Source organism: Bufo bufo, chromosome 2, assembly GCF_905171765.1.
Source record: "Bufo bufo chromosome 2, aBufBuf1.1, whole genome shotgun sequence".
Taxonomy (NCBI): Eukaryota; Metazoa; Chordata; class Amphibia; order Anura; family Bufonidae; genus Bufo; species Bufo bufo.
In genome coordinates, this window is record NC_053390.1 from 589,916,466 (window position 1) to 589,939,790 (window position 23,325).

Consider the following 23,325-nt stretch of genomic DNA (forward strand, 5'->3'; position numbering starts at 1 on the left):
ATACCAGACTTTTTTTTTTAGAAGAGAACGACCAGACAGAATACAGTGTATAAAAGGGTAGATTAGAGAGGTGCAGATCGATTACTCTCATCAGCAGGACCTGTCCCCCTGAAAAAGTGCCCCACTTACCTCTAGTTCATTACTGTAGATTAAAAAAGTGAGATCTGATATCAAACCTGTGTCTGCACTACTGAGGACAAGCCACCTTCTGATTTCTGAAAGGTGTTGTATTGTCACGGAGACCTGGATTGGTCACGGCCTCTTCCACATCTGCGTTTTGCTGTACGGTTTTGAGATCAGTTTTCTCCCCATTCATTTTCAATGGGGACAAAATGAAACAAACTTGAATGGAGTGCACAGAATGCACTCCGTTCCGTCCCCATGCAATCAGCGTCTGTGTGTGCGTCATGGGAAACTGAGCTAGACGGATCCATCATGAAACACAATGCAAGTCAACAGAGACGGGTCAGTTTTCTCGGACACAAAGAAAAACGCATCCGTCACCCATTGACTTACAATGTTTTAATGACTGATCCGTCTTGTTCATTTTGGAAATAATACCACCGGATCCGTTCTGAATGGATGCAGAAGGTTGTATTATTGAACGGATACGTTTTTTGCCGATCCCCTGATGGATCCAGCAATAATGCAGATGTGAAAGTAGTCTAAAACTGATGGAGAGTCCACACAAGTTTTCTAGAATGTGGACTCTGGCCATAGACTTCCATCATGACGGAATGCCTCAGATAGGCTTCCGTGGTGCATGACGCCATACAATTGTTCATCGCCGTTCAAGACGGATCACTGCTGCATGTAGATGCATCGGAACTAGCGGGCAGTTATCACGAGTGAACAGCCCTCATTCCCGATCTTTTCCCTACCAGAGTAACATGGCTCTTCAGCGTGTTAGATTAGTAGGGGTACGACTGCTTGAAAACTCAGCAATCACTAAAAGGGAGGTCATGTCTAAAACACATGGAGGGGGCGGCACTGGATTTTTTATTGCGTTTAGCAGCCGTTTGCTTGTTTTTAAGCTCAGAAAGACTTTTAATGGGTGGACTGGCGGTTTAGTCGTTTTTGAACTAGCTGAAGAGGAATGTGGAAACCACACACAATACACACAGGCTTCATCCATGAAAACGTTTGCAGATAATAAAGTCAGCTTTGCCCATAACAGCTAGTCTGTGGGTTTTTAGAGCTGGCCTTCGGCTGGTTCCTAATGACAATACTGCCACGACTTCTGCTTCCCTAAAGAAACCAGTTCTGTATGGAGACTAAGGGTCCATTCACACGTCCGCAAAATGGGTCCGCATCCGTTCCACAATTTTCAATGGGGCCGGAATGTGCTGTCCGCATCCGAGGATCCGCATCCGTGCTTCCATTTCCGCAAAAAAATAAAACATGTCCTATTCTTGTCCGCAAATTGCGGACAAGATTAGGCATTTTCTATTATAGTGCCGGCGATGTGCAGTCCGCAGAACACTTACGGACGTCTGAATGGACCCTTACTGGAAGTACCCCATGGTAGTGCAGCTGTCTACGGATGGATAACTGGCCTGATTAAAATTTAGATAGTGTTTCGTTACATTTCAGGATTCACCATGACAAAAATCCGAAGGGTCTCCTTTTTACTGGTTTAGAATTAGTACATAACCCTATTCGAGGGGGGGATTTTATTGCCATAATAAACAAAAAAGAGGTTGAGTGGATGTTTCGTATGGGCACCATTCAACCACAAGGGCTTAATATTGAATGTGACATTAATAATTGCTTATTTTAATATATTCGCCTTTAGCTGTCCGGTTCGGTTCCAGTCCTTTTTATTGTATTAGTTTTACTCTGTGTGTATGATTTGTTTTAACCTGTATTTTTGGAAGAGCCTATGATGTGATCCAGGGGAGGTTCCCTGTCTATTTAAAACACAGTGGTATGCAATTACCAATCAAGCCCCAGACGAAGCATCATCGCGAAACCCGGGTCGGGCAATACTCCAGATTTTTATATGTTTTATAGTTGTACTTTTTGCCAATATTAAATAGTTTTTATCTGACCTTTGGTGCGCACATACTTCTCTTGCGACCTTTTCCCTGGGAGGTTTTGGACATCGATGTTAGCTGTAATCCAGGATCTGAGCAGTCTATAATAGATTTTACATACGCACCTGACAAGTGAAGCCCTGTGAGTATAATCTGTTTGCAGGCAGACCAAGTGTTGTGACATACTACGCTATAGTCCTCTCTTTTAGCAGAGTTCTACCTTGATACCATCGAGATTTCTACACGCCTTCACTTATCAGGAATCCTGTGAGTATAACCTGTTCACATGGAGCGTTAGATGCTTGGAACCTGCTACACCATAGTGCGTTTTCTCATCATCTACAGGTTTGCACACTAATGTTGGACCGTGAGGTGGCATGTGATCCTACTAGTTGAAGATTCAAAAAACGAACTTTATACATAGAGAAGATTTTCCTCTTGCAGCGCAGTCTTTTTCTATACATTTTCGTCAAGTAATAGACTTTTCCCACATTGTCTTTGGATTTGCAGCGCTAGAGGAGACTAGTATATTTTTCAGAGACTCTATCTTTTTATTGTCAAAATTTAGATTCCGACTCCTATAGGAAGCCACTTTCAACAGTTGGCGCTGGCGAGATGTTCTCTTCCTTGGGAGGTACCTCTGCATGCGGCTCCTGTTAGGGCTCATGCACACAACAGTTGTTGTTTTGCGGTCCGCAAATTGCGAATCCATAAAGCACAGATAACAACCATGTGCATTCTACATTTTGCAGAACTGAATGGCCCTCCTATAATAAAACAGTCCTATCCTTGTTCATAATGCGGACAAAAACAGTACATTTTTTATTTTATTTTTTGCGAAACAGAAATGCGGACAGGGAATGCACACGGTCATTTCCTTTTTTTGCAGCCCCATTGACGTGAATGGTTCTGCATCCGGCCTATCGTCAGGATAGGTTATCAATATCAGATTGGCGGGGATGCTGGGTGTCGGACACCCACCAATCTGATGTTGATATTAAAAGTTAATTAAATGTGCAGTCTCCCGTCCTGCTCGCTGCTGCTTTGCCATAGACATAGCAGCAGAAAGACGGGAGACGTCACGTGCCCACTGCATGCGCCGTGTCCTCGTACAGCTGATCAGTGGTGGTGCCGGTGTCGGACCCCCGCCAATCTGATATTGATGACCTATACGGAGGATAGGTCAGCAATATTAAAATCCCGGAGAACCCCTTTAATGTGAAATTATTTCTAAAGGAAAAATGGACCTGGTGGTAAGACCCTCACTGACCAAACATGGATATGTGAGAAATGTTCTTGCGGGGAAAAAGACCCTGCCACTGGTCCTCATTAAAATAATCCTGTGCCGATTCTCTGTTATTCCTCTAGGAAATTGACAAATAAATTCACAGATGGATAATTCTCCTTGCAAAACGGGTGTGCTCCTAGATGGCCTGGCACCACGGGCAGCAGTGAGTGGACTGTGTTAGGGTGCCAGTACACTGTGCAGCCAGGCCCGTGGTCAGCACATACAGATTACCACCAATTGCTGGGCTGCACTTGTATTTGCAACTCAATCCAATGGAAATCTAGGAGCAGCCTGGCAATTAGCATTAATTCATGTGCTGCATGAACAGCGTAGCCATGCAAGTGGTGGCAGTACTTAAAGGGCTTCTCCGGGAATTAAGAAAATGAAAATATTTAAATATTACTTTATGAGAAATATTTTCCCAAATACCTTTCATTAGTTATAATCGTTTATTTTGTCTGGGGAGCAATCAGGGGAAACAAAATGGCCGCCGTCCTATTAGTTCACACAAAACCTGCCCTGATCACACAGGAGGACAAGTTACTTCACAACACTGAGCTAAACATCTGCCTCATCCTCCTCTCTGCTCTACTTGTCAGGGATTATGATCCTGAATACAGGTGAATCTCTGGGGGAATGGAGATGATGAGGAGACATGAGAAAATATGAGGTGTGGCTATTGAGCAGCAGCACTTGTATGCAGTCTCCATTACCACAGCCTTTCCTGTCCGTCCTCTCCGTACTAAATTCCCCAGAGATTCGGCTATAGTTCTTATCAGCTGTATTAAGGATGAGCGAATTTCATATTTTGAAGTTCATGTGCGCGTTCGTGTTGTGGCCTTTACTCAAGTGTATTATGTATTCTGTTACCACGGACCATAATGCAATTCTATGATGGTATGCATAACGGATCTGTCCCGCTTCAGTTATGCAAGAGAGGACTCCAGCATAACGGAAACTGGACGGTTGTGAAGTAACTTGTCCTGCTGTGTGATTAGGACAGGTTTTGTGCGTACTAACAGGACGGTGGCCATTTTGTTTCCCCTGATTGCTCCCTAGACAACATGAGCCATTCTAAATAATGATAGGTATTTGGGAACATATTTATTATAAAGTAATATTTAAGTACTTTCATTTTCTTCATTCCCAGAGAACCCTTGTAACTCTTTACAAACTCTTTGTTATTAGCTGCACACTTTTGGGGGTTACCACGTTATTAACGAACACTAAGAAAACAGTCTGTAATGCCCCAGGTAAATACCACTAGAGCTTGCATGGAAGCCCTCCTCAAAGCCATATCCTTTAGTGTGTGTGTGTATATGGACACTCCACCCTGTCAATTTATTCCTACATTTCTAGAAGGAATAACAGAGGAGCTTCACAATACAGAGTCCTAAGAAACTATGCCATAGAATTGTTATTTTCAGGTGTTTACTGAAAATGTCAGGAGAGACTATAAAGTGGTTGATAAAATCCACACATTCGCGGTGAGGAGTTCATACCATTAGGCACCATGTATATTGATACTTTATACATTGCTCTTTCCCTTTCCCATAAGACACTGGCTAGCAAACCAGTTTGGGCAGCTTTCAGTAACTGACCTTTAAAGATCATTTCTAAGCATAATAAGAAGAGTCCTTAAATGGGTTGTCTCACTTCAATAGCATTTACCATGTAGATGCAGTTAATACAGGCCACTTACTAATGTATTGTGATTGTCCATATTGCTTCCTTTGCTGGCAGGATTTATTTCTTCATCACATTATACACTGCCTGTTTCCATGGTTACGACCACCCTGCAAATCCAGCAGTGGTGGTCGTGCTTGCAAACTATAGGAAAAAGTGCCCACCTCACTGGTGGCCAGGACTGCAGGAGCTCACATAGGCTGGCGCTTTTTCCTATAGTGTGCAAGCACGGCCACCACTGCCGAATTGCAAGGTGGTCATAACCCCTGGAAATGAGCAGTGTATAATGTGATGGAAAAATGAATGCAGCCAGCAAAGGAAGCAATATGGCCAATCACAATACATTAGTAAGTGACTTTCTCTACATGATAAATGCCACTTGCTGAAGTGTGACAACCCCTTTAAGTGTCCTCCCTTTAGGAAGGTGTTCTATTCCAGGGTTTCTAGTGCAAGAAGCTGGGTTGTGTGCCGTGCCATGACTAAAAAATTTCCCCCCGCTTCCTCCTGATACACCATGCTTTCCCTCATATCCCATCAGTCACACTTGACCCGCTGTGGTCAAAGGTAAAATAACGGTCCAGAGGGCTTGTTCTCCTGCATACTGTAAATGTCTTCATCTTCCTGGACTATTTCCTGATACATGTGTAGATACTACAAGCATTTGCTTCTTTAGTCTCATAAAGGAAACGTATTCCTGACTCGATTAGAGTTCAAAGCATTTCCTTCCTGCGTTTAAAGGTCCCTTGGTGACTTATCTACAGCTCTGAGGAAAAGGACCCTTTCAGTCAGGAATCGGCTGAAGAACCAGACGATTTCTGTGTAAAACAGACCAGGCACAAAGTAAGATCAGACTCTTCTTCTGCGCGTTCAGAACGTCCTTCAAGCGTCACAACCACATTTTCGTATACAGCACAGTTACACGTAAACAGGGACAGCGAGACGTGACTTATTAAATGTCTTCACATACCGTACTTAATAATTGCATCAGATCATTTTAATATCGAGGTCAATGGAGGCAAATGCTGCTCTAAGGCAACTTTCATACTAGCGTTTTAGTTTTCCGGTATTGAGATCCGTCATAGGGGCTCCCCTGAGTAAAACGTTCTTGATACCATCCTGATTGTTACCAGAGTTTCAGAGAAATTCTTCTTTTCTCATATGCAAATTAACTGGTGGGTGCAACAAGGGCGTCACCACTGCACTGAAAGCCACGCTCCTTACTCTTGTCCCCCCCAGCTTTGAGTGACGGGGCCAGGCAGTGATGTAGTCTCGTCTGGCCCTGTGTTACGGCGCATTCGCCATTGCTTTAGGATTTGGCACACGCGCAGTACAGCCCTGTAGCTTGCCAGGGCTAAAGTAATCTGTATTGCGCATGCATGGATTCCTGAAGCAATCAAACAGTACAGATAAATTCAGCCATGGCTATAATTGCGCATGCGCAGATGCCCGAGTGATGGCAAACATACAGTAACGCAGGGCCAGGCGAGACTACATAACTGCCTGCTGGTGTCACTCAAAGCTGGGGGGAGGGGAGGCCAAGAGTAAGGGGCGTGGCTTTCAGTGCAATGACGACGTGCTCGTTACGCCAAGTTCATTTGCATAAAAGGAAAGAAAGAATTTCTCCGGAATGCGGGCAACAATCAAGATGGGTTCAAGAAAGCTTTACACGGGCGACCAGTGCACATCTAAGAACTGTGTCTGAGGGGAAAGTAGTGACAGACACCATGATTTTTACCAATATGCAATTGTTCATGTAGAGCATGAGCTGAGGGCTGTGTAATAATATGCAGGTTCACCTGGGGCTGATTGACAGCTTGCTCCCCATTACTGTACACAGGGGGGGGGGGGGGCTGCTCATACACATGGAGGATCCAGTGTAAGCATATATGAAGCGGACGCTCTGATCGGACGGAACCAAATACTTGTGATTTTATGGAAACTACTACAAGAAAAGCGACCATGCAATTGCAGTTAGGGTCTGTGTCACTACTGCCCTCGGGTTCTCTGGGACTTACTGTATTCTCCGTAGGGATGAGCGAATTTCATATTTTGAAGTTCGTGTGCGGGTTCGTGTTGTGGTATTTACTGAATTGCGTTATGGATTCCGTTACCACAGACCATAACGCAATTCCGTGACGGAATGCCTTTAGAGGCATTCTGTTATTCATCCCATCATAATAGAAGTCTATGGCCTGCATAACGGATCCCTCCGGTTTCCGTTATGCTGGAGTCCTATTGCCTATAACGCAATTCAGTAAATACCACAACACGAACGCGCACACAAACTTCAAAATATGAAATTCGCTCATCCCTAATCCTCAGGATAGATTATCAATATCAGATGGGTAGGAGGCTGGCACCCCCACCGATTAGCGCTTTCAGGCGGGCAGAGCTGGAAGCAGAAGGTTCGGTCCACTATGCAGTTTCCAGCCGCCATTCACTTGAATGGGAGCGGATCTGCAGTACCCCAGCACGGCCACTAGGCAGTGGATGAGATCCGCTAACCAGTTTTAGAAAACTCGATTCGCCTGCTTTGCCGAATTTCACAAAAAAAAAAGAAATTTGTTTTGTGACGAATTACTTTGTCACGAAGTAAATTTTTTTGTAAGTAGCGGGTGCAATAACAGGGAGCTGCGATAGCACTGCCCCCCCCCCATCATTGTACCCCTCAGATGCCGCGTTCATACAAGATCACGGCATCCGAGTGTAAAAACAGTGTAACATTAACATTATGTAATCAAACTTACTGCCTCCATTTGCTTGCGACAGGCAGGCAGCTGCCGCCATCTTACTTGAAGATCTGGCGCGGCGTGGTGACGTTATACGTCACGGCGCACGGGATTTCGGCCGAGATCTTCAATCAAGGTGGTGGCAGCCAGCCCGTCGTGAGCAAATGGAGGAGGTAAGTATGATTTTGTTTTTTTACACTATTTCAGGTTAAATCGATTCGCTACCACGAAGCTCGAGGAAATTCGCTCATCTCTAATAATGACCTACCCTGAGGATAAGTCCTCAATATCAAAGTAACTGAAAACCCCTTTAGGAGGCAGCCTGAAAGAAAGCAAGCGGCAGATAAGAGTTTCGCCGGTTATTGTCATGCAGACTGACGACGGCCCTAAGACCAGTCATTTGTTAACAAGTCAAATAAGACCTAATGATGAATGGACACAAGGCAACAGGACGGGAAACATGCTGTACACCGCCGAGATACATTATTCACATGAGAACCGACACTGGGTACAGGAGACTCGGCTCAGGTCACCGCAGTACTAGGAAAATGTGCCAGATCGGGGCTCGCTTTCTGTCCTGTACACATGGGCACATCCATGCCAACTGGTAATACAGCAGAAATCAGACAAAAGGGACATAATAACAGCATATGATCCTGAACACTAAGGGTACTTTCACACCAGCGTTTTTCTTTTCCGGCGCTGAGTTCTGTCCTAGGGGCTCAATACCGGAGAAGAACTGATCAGTTTTATCCCCAATGCATTCTGAATGGAGAGCAATCCGTTCAGGATGCATCAGGATGTCTTCAGTTCAGTCACTGTACGGTTTTTGGACGGAGAAAATACCACAGCATGCTGCAGTATTGGGAACACTTGCCGGATCCGGCATTATTTTCCATTGAAATGCATTCATGCGCAGACCTTTAAAAATGTGAAAAAGATAAATACCGGATCAGTTTTTCCGGATGACACCAGAGAGACGGATCCGGTATTGCAATGCATTTGTGAGACGGATCAGCATCCAGATCAGTCTACAAATGGTATCCGTTTGCATACAGATTGCCGGATCGGGCAGGCAGTTCCGGCGACGGAACTGCCTGCCGGAATCCAACAACGCAAGTGTGAAAGTACCCCAAAATATAAGCACTGATATCCAGTTACCAAAGACAGCGCAGCAGGCCTATAGACACAGCATCCAACACTGGTATATGCCCATGTACCTGCTGCAAATGGTACGATCATATCCATAATGATATATACACACACCAGAAGTAGAGACATCGAGCCCGGCCCTTGGGAGTCTGCACCCTGGTACTGCCACACAGAGGGAAAATGCCCACCTACTGTACATGTGTGACACACAGCAGGGAATACTACACACGGATTACAGACAATAAACAGGCGTACACACAGATATATGGTGTAGTCACTCACGAAGCTAGGGAGACTGGTCACTGTCCTCCATTGGCTGCTCCCCCCCCCATCCCGCATGGAAAGAAGCAGCGGCGGTGCGGGGACCAGGAGTGGTAAGTATATTCCCTGTGAGGGGTCCGGCATATGGGGGGGGGGGGGGCTGTTTATAGTATTGGATAACCCCTTTAATTATCAAAGTTATTATACGAACTCTCTCGCAACTTTGCGAATCAGGGACTTCGCCTCATCGGAGGCAGTACTGTCTAATGCTGCGCGGAGAAGCATCTCCGTACAGCAACATAACTCGTTTTTTAGCAAAGCGACTTCAGATATAGCATTCAACGTCACTTCTCTCATCTCTACTATAGATATATACCATAACCCGGGGATCAGCAACCTTCGGCACTCCATCTGCTGTGAAACTACAACTCCCAGCATGCACACTTACTTGGCTGTTCTTGTAAATCCCCACAGAAGTGAAAGGAGGTTTCTGGGAGTTACGGTTTCAGAACAGCTGGAGTGCCGGAGGCTGCTGATCCCTGCCATAACCAGAACTGATGACTGCTACAAGCACCATGTGCACATAGAGAAGCGTCCTCTAAATACACATGTATGTACTACAACCAGGCGTGTACCACTACAAGCACCATGTGCACAGAGAGAAGCATCCTCTAAATACACATGTATGTACTACAACCAGGCGTGTACCGCTACAAGCGTCATGTGCACAGAGAGAAGCGTCCTCTAAATACACATGTATGTACTACAACCAGGCGTGTACCACAACAAGCACCATGTGCACAGAGAGAAGCATCCTCTAAATACACATGTATGTACTACAACCAGGCGTGTACCGCTACAAGCGTCATGTGCACAGAGAGAAGCGTCCTCTAAATACACATGTATGTACTACAACCAGGCGTGTACCACAACAAGCATCATGTGCACAGAGAGAAGCGTCCTCTAAATACACATGTATGTACTACAACCAGGCGTGTACCACAACAAGCATCATGTGCAGATAGAGAAGCGTCCTCTAAATACACATGTATGTACTACAACCAGGCGTGTACCACAACAAGCATCATGTGCACAGAGAGAAGCGTCATCTAAATACACATGTATGTACTACAACCAGGCGTGTACCACTACAAGCACCATGTGCACAGAGAGAAGCGTCATCTAAATACACATGTATGTACTACAACCAGGCGTGTACCACAACAAGCATCATGTGCACAGAGAGAAGCGTCATCTAAATACACATGTATGTACTACAACCAGGCGTGTACCACTACAAGCACCATGTGCACAGAGAGAAGCGTCCTCTAAATACACATGTATGTACTACAACCAGGCGTGTACCACAACAAGCACCATGTGCACATAGAGAAGCGTCCTCTAAATACACATGTATGTACTACAACCAGGCGTGTACCACAACAAGCATCATGTGCACATAGAGAAGCGTCCTCTAAATACACATGTATGTACTACAACCAGGCGTGTACCACAACAAGCACCATGTGCACATAGAGAAGCGTCCTCTAAATACACATGTATGTACTACAACCAGGCGTGTACCACAACAAGCATCATGTGCACAGAGAGAAGCGTCCTCTAAATACACATGTATGTACTACAACCAGGCGCGTACCACAACAAGCATCATGTACCCCCCCCCCCCCCCCCCCCCCCGCCAGGCATGTACCACAACAAGCATCATGTACCCCCCCAAGGCATGTACAACAGAGCTGTGCTGAAATACACTGTCAGGACTGCGGTGCTAGCACACAATGAGTCCTCCCCATTAGGTTACCACGGTAGTCCGGACTGTGTGTTTCTGTGCAGCTTTGACAGCGGGGGAAAAGGAGTCAGTAGGGAAATAAAAACTAGTGATCTGGACTCCATATCTGCAGTGCTAGGCATGTATTACTGTAGATAATACTCCAGTCGGGGTGACAGATTCCCTTTAGACTACATGCACACGAATGTTGTTTGTTTCCGTGTCCGCTCCGTTTTGTTTTTTTTGCGGATAGGATGCGGACCCATTCATTTCAATGGTCCGCAAAAAATGCGGACAGCACACAGTGTGCTGTACGCATCAGTATGTCCGTTCCGTAGCCCCGCAAAAAAAATAGAACGTGTCCTATACTTGTCCGTTTTAGGCATTGTTACAATGGATCCGAAAAAAAAAAAAAAAAAAAACACACACAGATGGCATACGGCTGTCATCAGTTTTTTTTTTTGCGGATCCGCAATTTGCGGATGGCAAAACACATATGGTCGTGTGCATGTAGCCTTAAACTGTACATTAAAGTGGTAATTATGACCGTACAGATCCCAGTACCTGCTGCCATCGTGCTCACATCAGTCCAGAGCTCTACACAGTTATCATTCACTTAGGTTTTGCAATTTGTCCTTAAAACATATTATACCCATGAAAATCAGCATTATGTGCCAGGAGCGGCATCATTTACACACAGGTATGTACCCCCCCCCCCCACAGAGACACACAGGTATGTACCCCCCCCACAGACACACAGGTATGTACCCCCCCCCCCCCCCACAGACACACAGGTATGTACCAGCATCATGTAAACAAATATGCACCAGGAGTAGCAGCATGTACCCCCCCCCCCCCCCTCAGGTATGTACCAGCATCATGTACCAGAAGCAGCAGCATGTGAACACAGGTATGTACCAGCATCATGTAAAGAAACAGGTATGTACCAGCATCATGTAAAGAAACAGGTATGTACCAGCATCAGCAGCAGCATGTAACCCCCCCCCCCCCCCCCAACACACAGGCATGTAACCCCCCACACACACAGGTATGTAACCCCCAAGTACTTACCAGCATCATGTAAACAGACAGCAGATATGTACCAGGAGCTGCATCATTTAACTACACACAGGTATGTACCAGAATCTGTACCATGTAAACACCCAGGTATATGTACCGGGACCAGCAGCAGGTACCCCCCACATACAGGTATATGTACCAGGACCAGCAGCAGGTACCCCCCACATACAGGTATATGTACCGGGACCAGCAGCAGGTACCCCCCACATACAGGTATATGTACCGGGACCAGCAGCAGGTACCCCCCACATACAGGTATATGTACCGGGACCAGCAGCAGGTACCCCCCACATACAGGTATATGTACCAGGACCAGCAGCAGGTACCCCCCACATACAGGTATATGTACCGGGACCAGCAGCAGGTACCCCCCACACACAGGTATATGTACCGGGACCAGCAGCAGGTACCCCCCACACACAGGTATATGTACCGGGACCAGCAGCAGGTACCCCCCACATACAGGTATATGTACCGGGACCAGCAGCAGGTACCCCCCACATACAGGTATATGTACCAGGACCAGCAGCAGGTACCCCCCACATACAGGTATATGTACCGGGACCAGCAGCAGGTACCCCCCACATACAGGTATATGTACCAGGACCAGCAGCAGGTACCCCCCACATACAGGTATAAGTACCAGGACCAGCAGCAGGTACCCCCCACATACAGGTATATGTACCGGGACCAGCAGCAGGTACCCCCCACATACAGGTATATGTACCGGGACCAGCAGCAGGTACCCCCCACATACAGGTATATGTACCGGGACCAGCAGCAGGTACCCCCCACATACAGGTATATGTACCGGGACCAGCAGAAGGTACCCCCCACATACAGGTATATGTACCGGGACCAGCAGCAGGTACCCCCCACATACAGGTATATGTACCAGGACCAGCAGCAGGTACCCCCCACATACAGGTATATGTACCGGGACCAGCAGCAGGTACCCCCCACATACAGGTATATGTACCAGGACCAGCAGCAGGTACCCCCCACATACAGGTATATGTACCGGGACCAGCAGCAGGTACCCCCCACATACAGGTATATGTACCGGGACCAGCAGCAGGTACCCCCCACATACAGGTATAAGTACCAGGACCAGCAGCAGGTACCCCCCACATACAGGTATATGTACCAGGACCAGCAGCAGGTACCCCCCACATACAGGTATATGTACCAGGACCAGCAGCAGGTACCCCCCACATACAGGTATATGTACCGGGACCAGCAGCAGGTACCCCCCACATACAGGTATATGTACCAGGACCAGCAGCAGGTACCCCCCACATACAGGTACGTACAGCCGAGGTATGTACACACAGGGAGCGGAAGCAGTATGTACACACAGATACGCAAGGTAAACAGCACGGTGTGCACACACAGGTAGGTACAGCCGCTCACCTGCACGGCGCTGTTCAGGAAGCAGCTGTTCTGGCCGGGCTCATTGAACAAGCCTTTAGTCGGGGCTAAGGAGAGAACACTGCCCGGTTGGTAGACCTTCCCCAGGTTCCCCCCCGCCTGTCGGCGGAATAGTTTCACCCAGGCCATGTCCGTCCGGCAGGATAGGAGCGTCGCACGTTCCACAAGGCACAGCAGGTAAGTCCAGACACAGAGCCTCTCACACAGGTGTCGCTCCTGAGCCTAGTGGCCGGGAAGGCTCCATCTTCTCCCGGTGGCCGCACATGTGTTATGTAGTCCCGGAGCTGCTCCGCTCTGTACAGCGATTACAAGGAGCTGGGGAGACAAGTGGAAGAAGGCGGCTGCCGTGCGGGGGAGGAGGAGACTCGCTCTCTGGTGGTTTCAGGAAACGAGAAGGAGGAGCTTGTTGATTTCCCTTGCAGTGCAGATCCGTCAGCAGCTAGTGACCGGAGCAGGGAGAGATCACGGGCTGCACACCAGCCGCTAGAGGTCGGCCGACGCGTGAAGTCAGCCGGAGCCAGCATGTCACTCTGCGGCCGGCTGGACGGCACAAGTTTCTCCTGCTCCTGTCAACAGGTCTCCGAGGTGGGGGGAGAGACAGAGGGCTGCACTAAAGGTTATAGAGGAGCAGGTGTGGTGGGGCCTGCTCCAGAGAGGAGGAGCTGTGTAGTAGAGGAGCAGGTATGGTGGGGCCTGCTCCAGAGAGGAGGAGCTGTGTAGTAGAGGAGCAGGTATGGTGGGGCCTGCTCCAGAGAGGAGGAGCTGTGTAGTAGAGGAGCAGGTGTGGTGGTGCCTGCTCCAGAGAGGAGGAGCTGTGCAGTAGAGGAGCAGGTATGGTGGGGCCTGCTCCAGAGAGGAGGAGCTGTGTAGTAGAGGAGCAGGTATGGTGGGGCCTGCTCCAGAGAGGAGGAGTTGTGTAGTAGAGGAGCAGGTATGGTGGGGCCTGCTCCAGAGAGGAGGAGCTGTGTAGTAGAGGAGCAGGTATGGTGGGGCCTGCTCCAGAGAGGAGGAGTTGTGTAGTAGAGGAGCAGGTATGGTGGGGCCTGCTCCAGAGAGGAGGAGTTGTGTAGTAGAGGAGCAGGTATGGTGGGGCCTGCTCCAGAGAGGAGGAGTTGTGTAGTAGAGGAGCAGGTATGGTGGGGCCTGCTCCAGAGAGGAGGAGTTGTGTAGTAGAGGAGCAGGTATGGTGGGGCCTGCTCCAGAGAGGAGGAGTTGTGTAGTAGAGGAGCAGGTATGGTGGGGCCTGCTCCAGAGAGGAGGAGTTGTGTAGTAGAGGAGCAGGTATGGTGGGGCCTGCTCCAGAGAGGAGGAGTTGTGTAGTAGAGGAGCAGGTATGGTGGGGCCTGCTCCAGAGAGGAGGAGTTGTGTAGTAGAGGAGCAGGTATGGTGGGGCCTGCTCCAGAGAGGAGGAGCTGTGCAGTAGAGGAGCAGGTGTGGTGGTGCCTGCTCCAGAGAGGAGGAGCTGTGCAGTAGAGGAGCAGGTATGGTGGGGCCTGCTCCAGAGAGGAGGAGCTGTGTAGTAGAGGAGCAGGTATGGTGGGGCCTGCTCCAGAGAGGAGGAGCTGTGTAGTAGAGGAGCAGGTATGGTGGGGCCTGCTCCAGAGAGGAGGAGCTGTGTAGTAGAGGAGCAGGTATGGTGGGGCCTGCTCCAGAGAGGAGGAGTTGTGTAGTAGAGGAGCAGGTATGGTGGGGCCTGCTCCAGAGAGGAGGAGTTGTGTAGTAGAGGAGCAGGTATGGTGGGGCCTGCTCCAGAGAGGAGGAGTTGTGTAGTAGAGGAGCAGGTATGGTGGGGCCTGCTCCAGAGAGGAGGAGTTGTGTAGTAGAGGAGCAGGTATGGTGGGGCCTGCTCCAGAGAGGAGGAGTTGTGTAGTAGAGGAGCAGGTATGGTGGGGCCTGCTCCAGAGAGGAGGAGTTGTGTAGTAGAGGAGCAGGTATGGTGGGGCCTGCTCCAGAGAGGAGGAGTTGTGTAGTAGAGGAGCAGGTATGGTGGGGCCTGCTCCAGAGAGGAGGAGTTGTGTAGTAGAGGAGCAGGTATGGTGGGGCCTGCTCCAGAGAGGAGGAGTTGTGTAGTAGAGGAGCAGGTATGGTGGGGCCTGATCCAGAGAGGAGGAGTTGTGTAGTAGAGGAGCAGGTATGGTGGGGCCTGCTCCAGAGAGGAGGAGTTGTGTAGTAGAGGAGCAGGTATGGTGGGGCCTGCTCCAGAGAGGAGGAGTTGTGTAGTAGAGGAGCAGGTGTGGTGCGGCCTGCTCCAGAGAGGAGGAGATGTGTAGTAGAGGAGCAGGTGTGGTGGGGCCTGCTCCAGAGAGGAGGAGTTGTGTAGTAGAGGAGCAGGTGTGGTGGGGCCTGCTCCAGAGAGGTGGAGTTGTGTAGGTAGCAGGGAGGGGGTGGCGTATCCTCCAAAGTCCTTTTCCAAATCTTAATTCTAACTTCTTTTTTTGTCCACAGCTTCTATGTAGAACTATATGTTGTCCACGGTAATAGATAGAGATGAGAGAATCATCCGAAGTCGAGTCGCTAAAAATACTATGGGCTCCGATGAGCCGAAGTTATTTCCTTTGCGAAGTCACGTGAAACTTTGTATAATAACTTCAGGAATTAAAGGGGTTGTCCCTTTTTTCGAGCTGAACCCGGACATACCCTTATTTTCACCCCGCCAGCCCCACTGAGGCTAGCATCAGAGCATCTCATGCTCCGAAGCGCTCCCTTGCCCTGCGCTAAATCGTGCTGGCCACGGGCTCTTTTGTTTTCAATAACACACTGCCGGGCGGTAACTTCCGCTTAGCAGTGTGTTCAGTGACATCACCGACTCTGATGGGCCTGCACTAGCCGTTTTACTGGCTAGGGCAGCGCTAAATCCCGCCCATCAGTGCCGGTGACGTCACCTGGGTTCCTGGCAGCCCCATGGAGAGCCCCGATACGTCACCGGATCTCCAAAAAATGCCTTTGCCCTGCGCGATTTAGCTCAGGGCAAAGGAGAGCATCGGAGCATGAACTGCTCCGATGCTCATGTCAGGGGGGCTACTGGGGTGAAAATGGAGGTATGTCCGGGTTCAGCTCTAAACCCAGACAACCCCTTTAATTATTACTATAAAAAACCTTGGAAACGAACCCGAGTTTGGTTCCAAGGTTTTTTACAGTAGTAATTAATTTCCAAAGTTATTATACAAAGTCTCACGCGACTTCACAAAGTAATAACTTCGGCTCATCGGAGCCCATACATAAGAAGGATCATCCGAAGTCGATTCACTCATCCCTAGTAATAGACAAACAAACCCTGTGTAGTCTGACCCTGAATTCATACTTCCTTTAACCCTTAGAGGACCGGGCGATTTTCTGTTTTCGTTTTTTATCCCGCCTTCGCAGAGTCATAGCTTTTTTTTTTTTTTGTTCACATAGCCTTTTGTGGCCTTCATTTTTGTGGGACAAGTTGGTTTCTAATGACACCATTTACGGTTGCATACAATGTAGTGGGAAGTGGGAAAAAAATCCAAATGGGGGGAAACGCACAATTTTTTTTTTTTTTTTTTTTTTTTAAGGCATTCATAGATTATTGACCCAAATACCACACTGGGCCAGGATACTACCAACTTTAAGGGAATTAGTCACCACATACCTTCATATCAATCTAATAAATAGTTAGATGTCGGCTGCTCCCCTGAGTAAAACGTTCTTGATACCATCCTGATTGTTACCAGAGTTTGAGAGAAATTCTTCTTTTCTCATATGCAAATTAACTGGTGGGTGCAACAAGGGAGGCACCACTGCACTGAAAGCCACGCTCCTTACTTTTGTCCCCCCCCCCCCCGGCTTTGAGTGACGGGGCCAGGCAGTGATGTAGTCTCTCCTGGCCCTGTGTTACAGCGCATTCGCTATTGCTTTAGGAATTGGCACACGCGCAGTACAGCCCTGTAGCTTGCCAGGGCTAAAGTAATCTGTATTGCACATGCATTGATTCCTGAAACAACCAAGCACAGTCCCGATAAATTCAGCCATGGCAAGCAACATGGCTATAATTGCGCTTGCGCAGATGCCCAAGTGATGGCACACGTGTAGTAACGCAGGGCCAGGCGAGACTACATCACTGCCTGTTGGTGACACTCAAAGCTGGGGGAAGGAGAGGCTAAGAGGATGGGGGGCAGTCCTCACTGGGTGGCACCCCTCTGAGAGTGGGTAGAGCCCAGAAGCAATGAGCGCTTCCATCAATACAAATCGAAGTGCTCATTTTAGGAGCTGTGGTCCTGTCACTCACCGCTCAGCTCCCCGCTCTCCTCCAGGCCGACGGCGCACAGCATGGTGAAGCAGGAAGACTTCTCCCTGATCCACCATTCAGCCTGCAGGCACAGATAGCACTGCCGGCCTGTGTGGGAGGAGCCTGCAGCACGGGAATCTGCATAAGCTACGCTCACACAGTGCTGCAGAGCGATCTGTATCTGCAGGGGAAAGAGGACTGTGAGCTTCAGGAACAGGACAAGGTGAGTAGGTACTGTTATTTTTATTATTTTTTTAACACAGAGGAGAGGGCAGTACTACTACAAATGGGGCCCAGAGGAGAGATGAGTACTACTACAAATGGGGCACAGAGGAGAGGGCAGTACTACTACAAACGTGGCCCAGAGGAGAGGGCAGTACTATTACAAAGGGGGCCCAGAGGAGAGGGCAGTACTATTACAAACGGGGCCCAGAGGAGAGGGCAGTACTATTACAAACGGGGCCCAGAGGAGAGGGCAGTACTATTACAAACGGGGCCCAGAGGAGAGGGCAGTACTATTACAAATGGGGCCCAGAGGAGAGGGCAGTACTATTACAAATGGGGCCCAGAGGAGAGGGCAGTACTATTAGGAGGGAAACGCCAAATGGAAAAGGATTTAGGAAAACTAGAAGAATGGTCAGAACTCTGGAAACTGAAATTTAATGTGGATAAGTGCAAGATAATGCACCTGGGGCGTAAAAACCCAAGGGCAGAATATAGAATATTTGACACAGTCCTGACCTCAGTATCTGAGGAAAGGGATTTAGGAGTAATTATTTCAGAAGACTTAAAGGTGGGAAGACAATGTAATAGAGCAGCACGAAATGCCAGCAGAATGCTTGGATGTATAGGGAGAGGTATAAGCAGTAGAAAGAGTGAAGTGCTTATGCCGCTGTACAGAACACTGGTGAGACCTCACTTGGAGTATTGTGCGCAGTACTGGAGGCCATATCTCCAGAAGGATATAGATACTCTAGAGAGAGTTCAGAGAAGAGCTACTAAACTAGTACATGGATTGCAGGATAAAACTTACCAGGAAAGGTTAAAGGACCTTAATATGTATAGCTTGGAAGAAAGAAGAGACAGAGGGGATATGATAGAAACTTTTAAATACATAAAGGGAATCAACTCGGTAAAGGAAGAGAGCATATTTAAAAGAAGAAAAACTACCACAAGAGGACACAGTTTTAAATTAGAGGGGCAAAGGTTTAAAAGTAATATAAGGAAGTATTACTTTACTGAGAGAGTAGTGGATGCATGGAATAGCCTTCCTGCAGAAGTGGTAGCTGCAAATACAGTGAAGGGGTTTAAGCATGCATGGGATAGGCATAAGGCCATCCTTCATATAAGATAGGGCCGGGGGCTATCCATAGTATTCAGTATATTGGGCAGACTAGATGGGCCAAATGGTTCTTATCTGCCGACACATTCTATGTTTCTATGTTCTATGTTTCTATTACAAACGGGGCCCAGAGGAGAGGGCAGTACTATTACAAACGGGGCCCAGAGGAGAGGGCAGTACTATTACAAACGGGGCCCAGAGGAGAGGGCAGTACTATTACAAACGGGGCCCAGAGGAGAGGGCAGTACTATTACAAACAGGGCCCACAGGAGAGGGCAGTACTATTACAAACGGGGCCCAGAGGAGAGGGCAGTACTATTACAAACGGGGCCCAGAGGAGAGGGCAGTACTATTACAAACGGGGCCCAGAGGAGAGGGCAGTACTATTACAAACGGGGCCCAGAGGCGAGGGCAGTACTATTACAAACGGGGCCCAGAGGCGAGGGCAGTACTATTACAAACGGGGCCCAGAGGAGAGGGCAGTACTATTACAAACGGGGCCCAGAGGAGAGGGCAGTACTATTACAAACGGGGCCCAGAGGAGAGGGCAGTACTATTACAAACGGGGCCCAGAGGAGAGGGCAGTACTATTACAAACGGGGCCCAGAGGAGAGGGCAGTACTATTACAAACGGGGCCCAGAGGAGAGGGCAGTACTATTACAAACGGGGCCCAGAGGAGAGGGCAGTACTATTACAAACGGGGCCCAGAGGAGAGGGCAGTACTATTACAAACGGGGCCCAGAGGAGAGGGCAGTACTATTACAAACGGGGCCCAGAGGAGAGGGCAGTACTATTACAAACGGGGCCCAGAGGAGAGGGCAGTACTATTACAAACGGGGCCCAGAGGAGAGGGCAGTACTATTACAAACGGGGCCCAGAGGAGAGGGCAGTACTATTACAAACGGGGCCCAGAGGAGAGGGCAGTACTATTACAAACGGGGCCCAGAGGAGAGGGCAGTACTATTACAAACGGGGCCCAGAGGAGAGGGCAGTACTATTACAAACGGGGCCCAGAGGAGAGGGCAGTACTATTACAAACGGGGCCCAGAGGAGAGGGCAGTACTATTACAAACGGGGCCCAGAGGAGAGGGCAGTACTACTACAAACGGGGCCCAGAGGAGAGGGCAGTACTTCTACAAAAGGGGCACAGAGGGCATTACTACTATAAAGGGGGCACAGAGGGCTTTACTACTATCAAGGGGGCACAGAGGGCTTTACTACTATAAAGGGGGCGGCATTACTACTATATAGGGGGCACAGTGGGCATTACTACTATATAGGGGGCACAATGGGCATTACTACTGTGAAGGGGCATAACTGTTATCGGGTACAATGGGCATTACTACTCTGAAGGGGGCCCAGAGGGCATTACTAATGTGAAGGGGCACAGAGAGGGCATACCTATTATGGGGGGCACAAAGTAGACATTACTACTGTGAAGGGGGCACAATCTGCATTACTAATGTGAAGGGGGCACAAAGAGGGCATTACTGTGAAGGGGCACAAAAAGGGTATTACCACTGTAAAGGGGGCACAGATATGGTATTCGTACTGTAAAAGGGGCACAATGAATGGATAAGTACTTTAAGGGGCACAATATGGACATAACTACTATGAAGGTTGTACAATGAGGGCAATGCTACTGTGAGGTTGCACAATTTTTTAAAGTATTGGGAGGGATGCCAGAGAAAGGACCTGTCCCGGGGGCCAAACACCCTAGGCACACCACCGCCCCCACCGATTAGCGCTTTCGGGCAGGCAGAGCTGGAAGCAGAAGGTTCTGTCCACTATGCAGTTTCCAGCCGCCATTCACTTGAATGGCAGCAGATCTGCAGTACCCCAGCACTTCCACTAGGCAGTGGATGGAGCATTATCCACTGAATACTCCCCCAAAACAGCTGATCGATGGGGATGTCGGCTCTCCATCTAGCTGATAGTAATGACCTATCCTGAGGATAAGTCATCAATATCAAAGTAATTGAAAACGCCTTTAAGAGGCAACCTAAAGGAAAGCAAGTGGCAGATAATAGAGGGTTCCGCCAGTTATTGTCATGCAGACTGACGACGGCCCTAAGACCAGTCATTTGTTAACATGTAGGGATGAGCGAACTTCAATTTTTGAAGTTTGGGTAAACTGTGAATTGTATTATGGATTCCGTCATAATAGAAGTCTATGGCCAGCATAATGGATCCATACCGATTCCGCTATGCAGGCCGCTTTCCTGCATAACGGAATTGGTACGGATCCGTTATGCTGGCCATATACTTCTATTTGAATGCATAACGGAATGCCTCTAAAGGAATGGAATCCATAACGCAATTCACAGTTTACCCGGACTTCAAAACTTAAACAAGTCAAATAAGACCTAACACTAAACTATAAGCACTGATATCCAGTTACCAAAGACAGCGGAGCAGACCTATAGACACAGCATCCAACACTGGTATATGCCCATGTACCTGCTGCAAATGGTACGATCATATCCATAATGATATATACACACACCAGAAGTACATGCTCCGCAGTACAGGATTACAGGATCACACTTCGAGCCAAATCCTGACCCCGGCCCTTGGGAGTCTGCACCCTGGTACTGCCACACAGAGTGAAAATGCCCACCTACTGTACATGTGTGACACACAACAGGGAATACTACACACGGATATACACTACACCCAGCACTGGCATGTACCCACAACAGAGCTGCACTGGAATACCTTGTCAGGACTGGAGTGCTGTCAAGTCCTCTCTGTCATGTTAGAACAGCACAGCAGTCCAGACTGTGTATTTCAGTGCAGCTTTGACAGCGGAGGCAGTAGGGAACTCCTTATCTGCAGTACTAGGCATGTATTACTGTAGATAATACTCCAAAATTAGGACAACAGATTCCCTTTAAGGCCTCTTGCACACGACCGTATACCCTCCGAGACATACGGTCTGTGAGCGGGTAATATGTCCCGGAGCGGCATTGATCGCGCGCACAGGAGTACATAGCATAATAGATTACAATGATGCTGTGCACGTTGGGCTGCCCACGGGACTATTGTCCCGCACTCATAAAATCATATGAGTGCAGGACAATAGTCCCGCAGGCGGCCTGACGTGCACAGCATCATTGTAATCTATTATGCTGTGTACTCCCGTGCGTGCGATCAATGCCGCTTCGAGACGTATGGCCCGCTCACGGACCGTATGTCTCGGAGGGCATACGGTCGTGTGCAAGAGGCCTAAAAAAGAGCGATGGAGCGGGGCGCAGTCGTAGCGGAATGCGGCTTGACTTGGGGGCGGCGGCAGGGGGTTTCAGGCAATGAAGGGGTTAAGTAGTTTAAATAGCCAAGGGTAGGGATTGGTTGAAGCGAGGGTGGTGAAGTTGAGGTTTGGCGGGCAGTATTTAAGCAAGTGGGGTGGGGGGGGGTTAGTCACTCGCCTGGGAGAAGGAATTTGAAGTGCAGGCATGTCGGCGTTGGAGGAGCCGGTGGCGGCTGTTAGAGCTGCGGCGGTGCAGCATGAATCGGAGTGGCTGCAGCAGTCACTTTAGGGCGCCCAGAGGGGTCTCCAGTGGCCTCTTTGGTGAGGGCTCGGGTGGCCTCCAGCATGCTTGAGTCCTGAGTTGACCCCCAGAGTTCGGCGCTGTTTGCGGAGCACCAGCAGGGACCCTCCTGTGCGGCAGGCGGGTTCTGCAGCAGGCCGCTGCCGCAGTGGGAGGAGTCCGGTACCGCGATGGGAACCAGCGGTAGAGGGGTGGGGGTGTTCCCTGTCCGGCTCTTCCAGTCAGCGGGGAAGGGAGGGGTCAGGGCAGCTTTCCCCCCCAGGCCTTGTGATTGGACGTCAGGGGCACAGCGGGTGTGTGTGTGTTGGGGGGGTGTTAGGGGGCAATAGTCCAGGAGTGCCAGGGTTTGAGAGTGCTGGCGGTATGGCTCAGGAGTTGTTGGCGGGGTTGTTGGCGATTGTGTCGCACTTGGGGTCCAGTGCTGGGGTTTCTCCGGTGGCGGTCTGGGCACCAACGTTGTCGGTATCGGTTGGGACTCAGAATACAGCCATAAGGGAGGTCTGAGCCAGCAGCAGTTGGCTGCAGGCTTTTGCTATTCTGGCTAGTGTAGTGGGGGGAAAAGTTTCCTGATCTTTGCTCTGCATTGTTTTGTTATATGGACGCCATTAGGGAGGCTTACAAGGGGTATGGGGGGGGAGTAGCCTGGCTCAGGTATGATGAACAGTTCCATCAGCGGAAGGCAATGCGGCCTAGTTTCAGATGGGATCAAAAAGACATTAGTCTTCAGTTGCTG

General features: G+C 49.0%; 1 protein-coding gene across 1 annotated transcript in view; it reads right to left on the reverse strand.

Annotated features, from left to right (window-relative positions):
- The window catches only part of USP53 (ubiquitin specific peptidase 53), a 53,474-nt gene extending 39,608 nt beyond the window's left edge, over positions 1-13,866 (reverse strand). Inside the window, exon 1 of the mRNA XM_040418270.1 lies at positions 13,432-13,866. Coding sequence (XP_040274204.1) covers positions 13,432-13,578 — 147 coding nt within the window. The 5' untranslated portion in view covers positions 13,579-13,866. The remainder of the gene's footprint in view (positions 1-13,431) is intronic.
- Between the last annotated feature and the right edge of the window lie 9,459 nt (positions 13,867-23,325).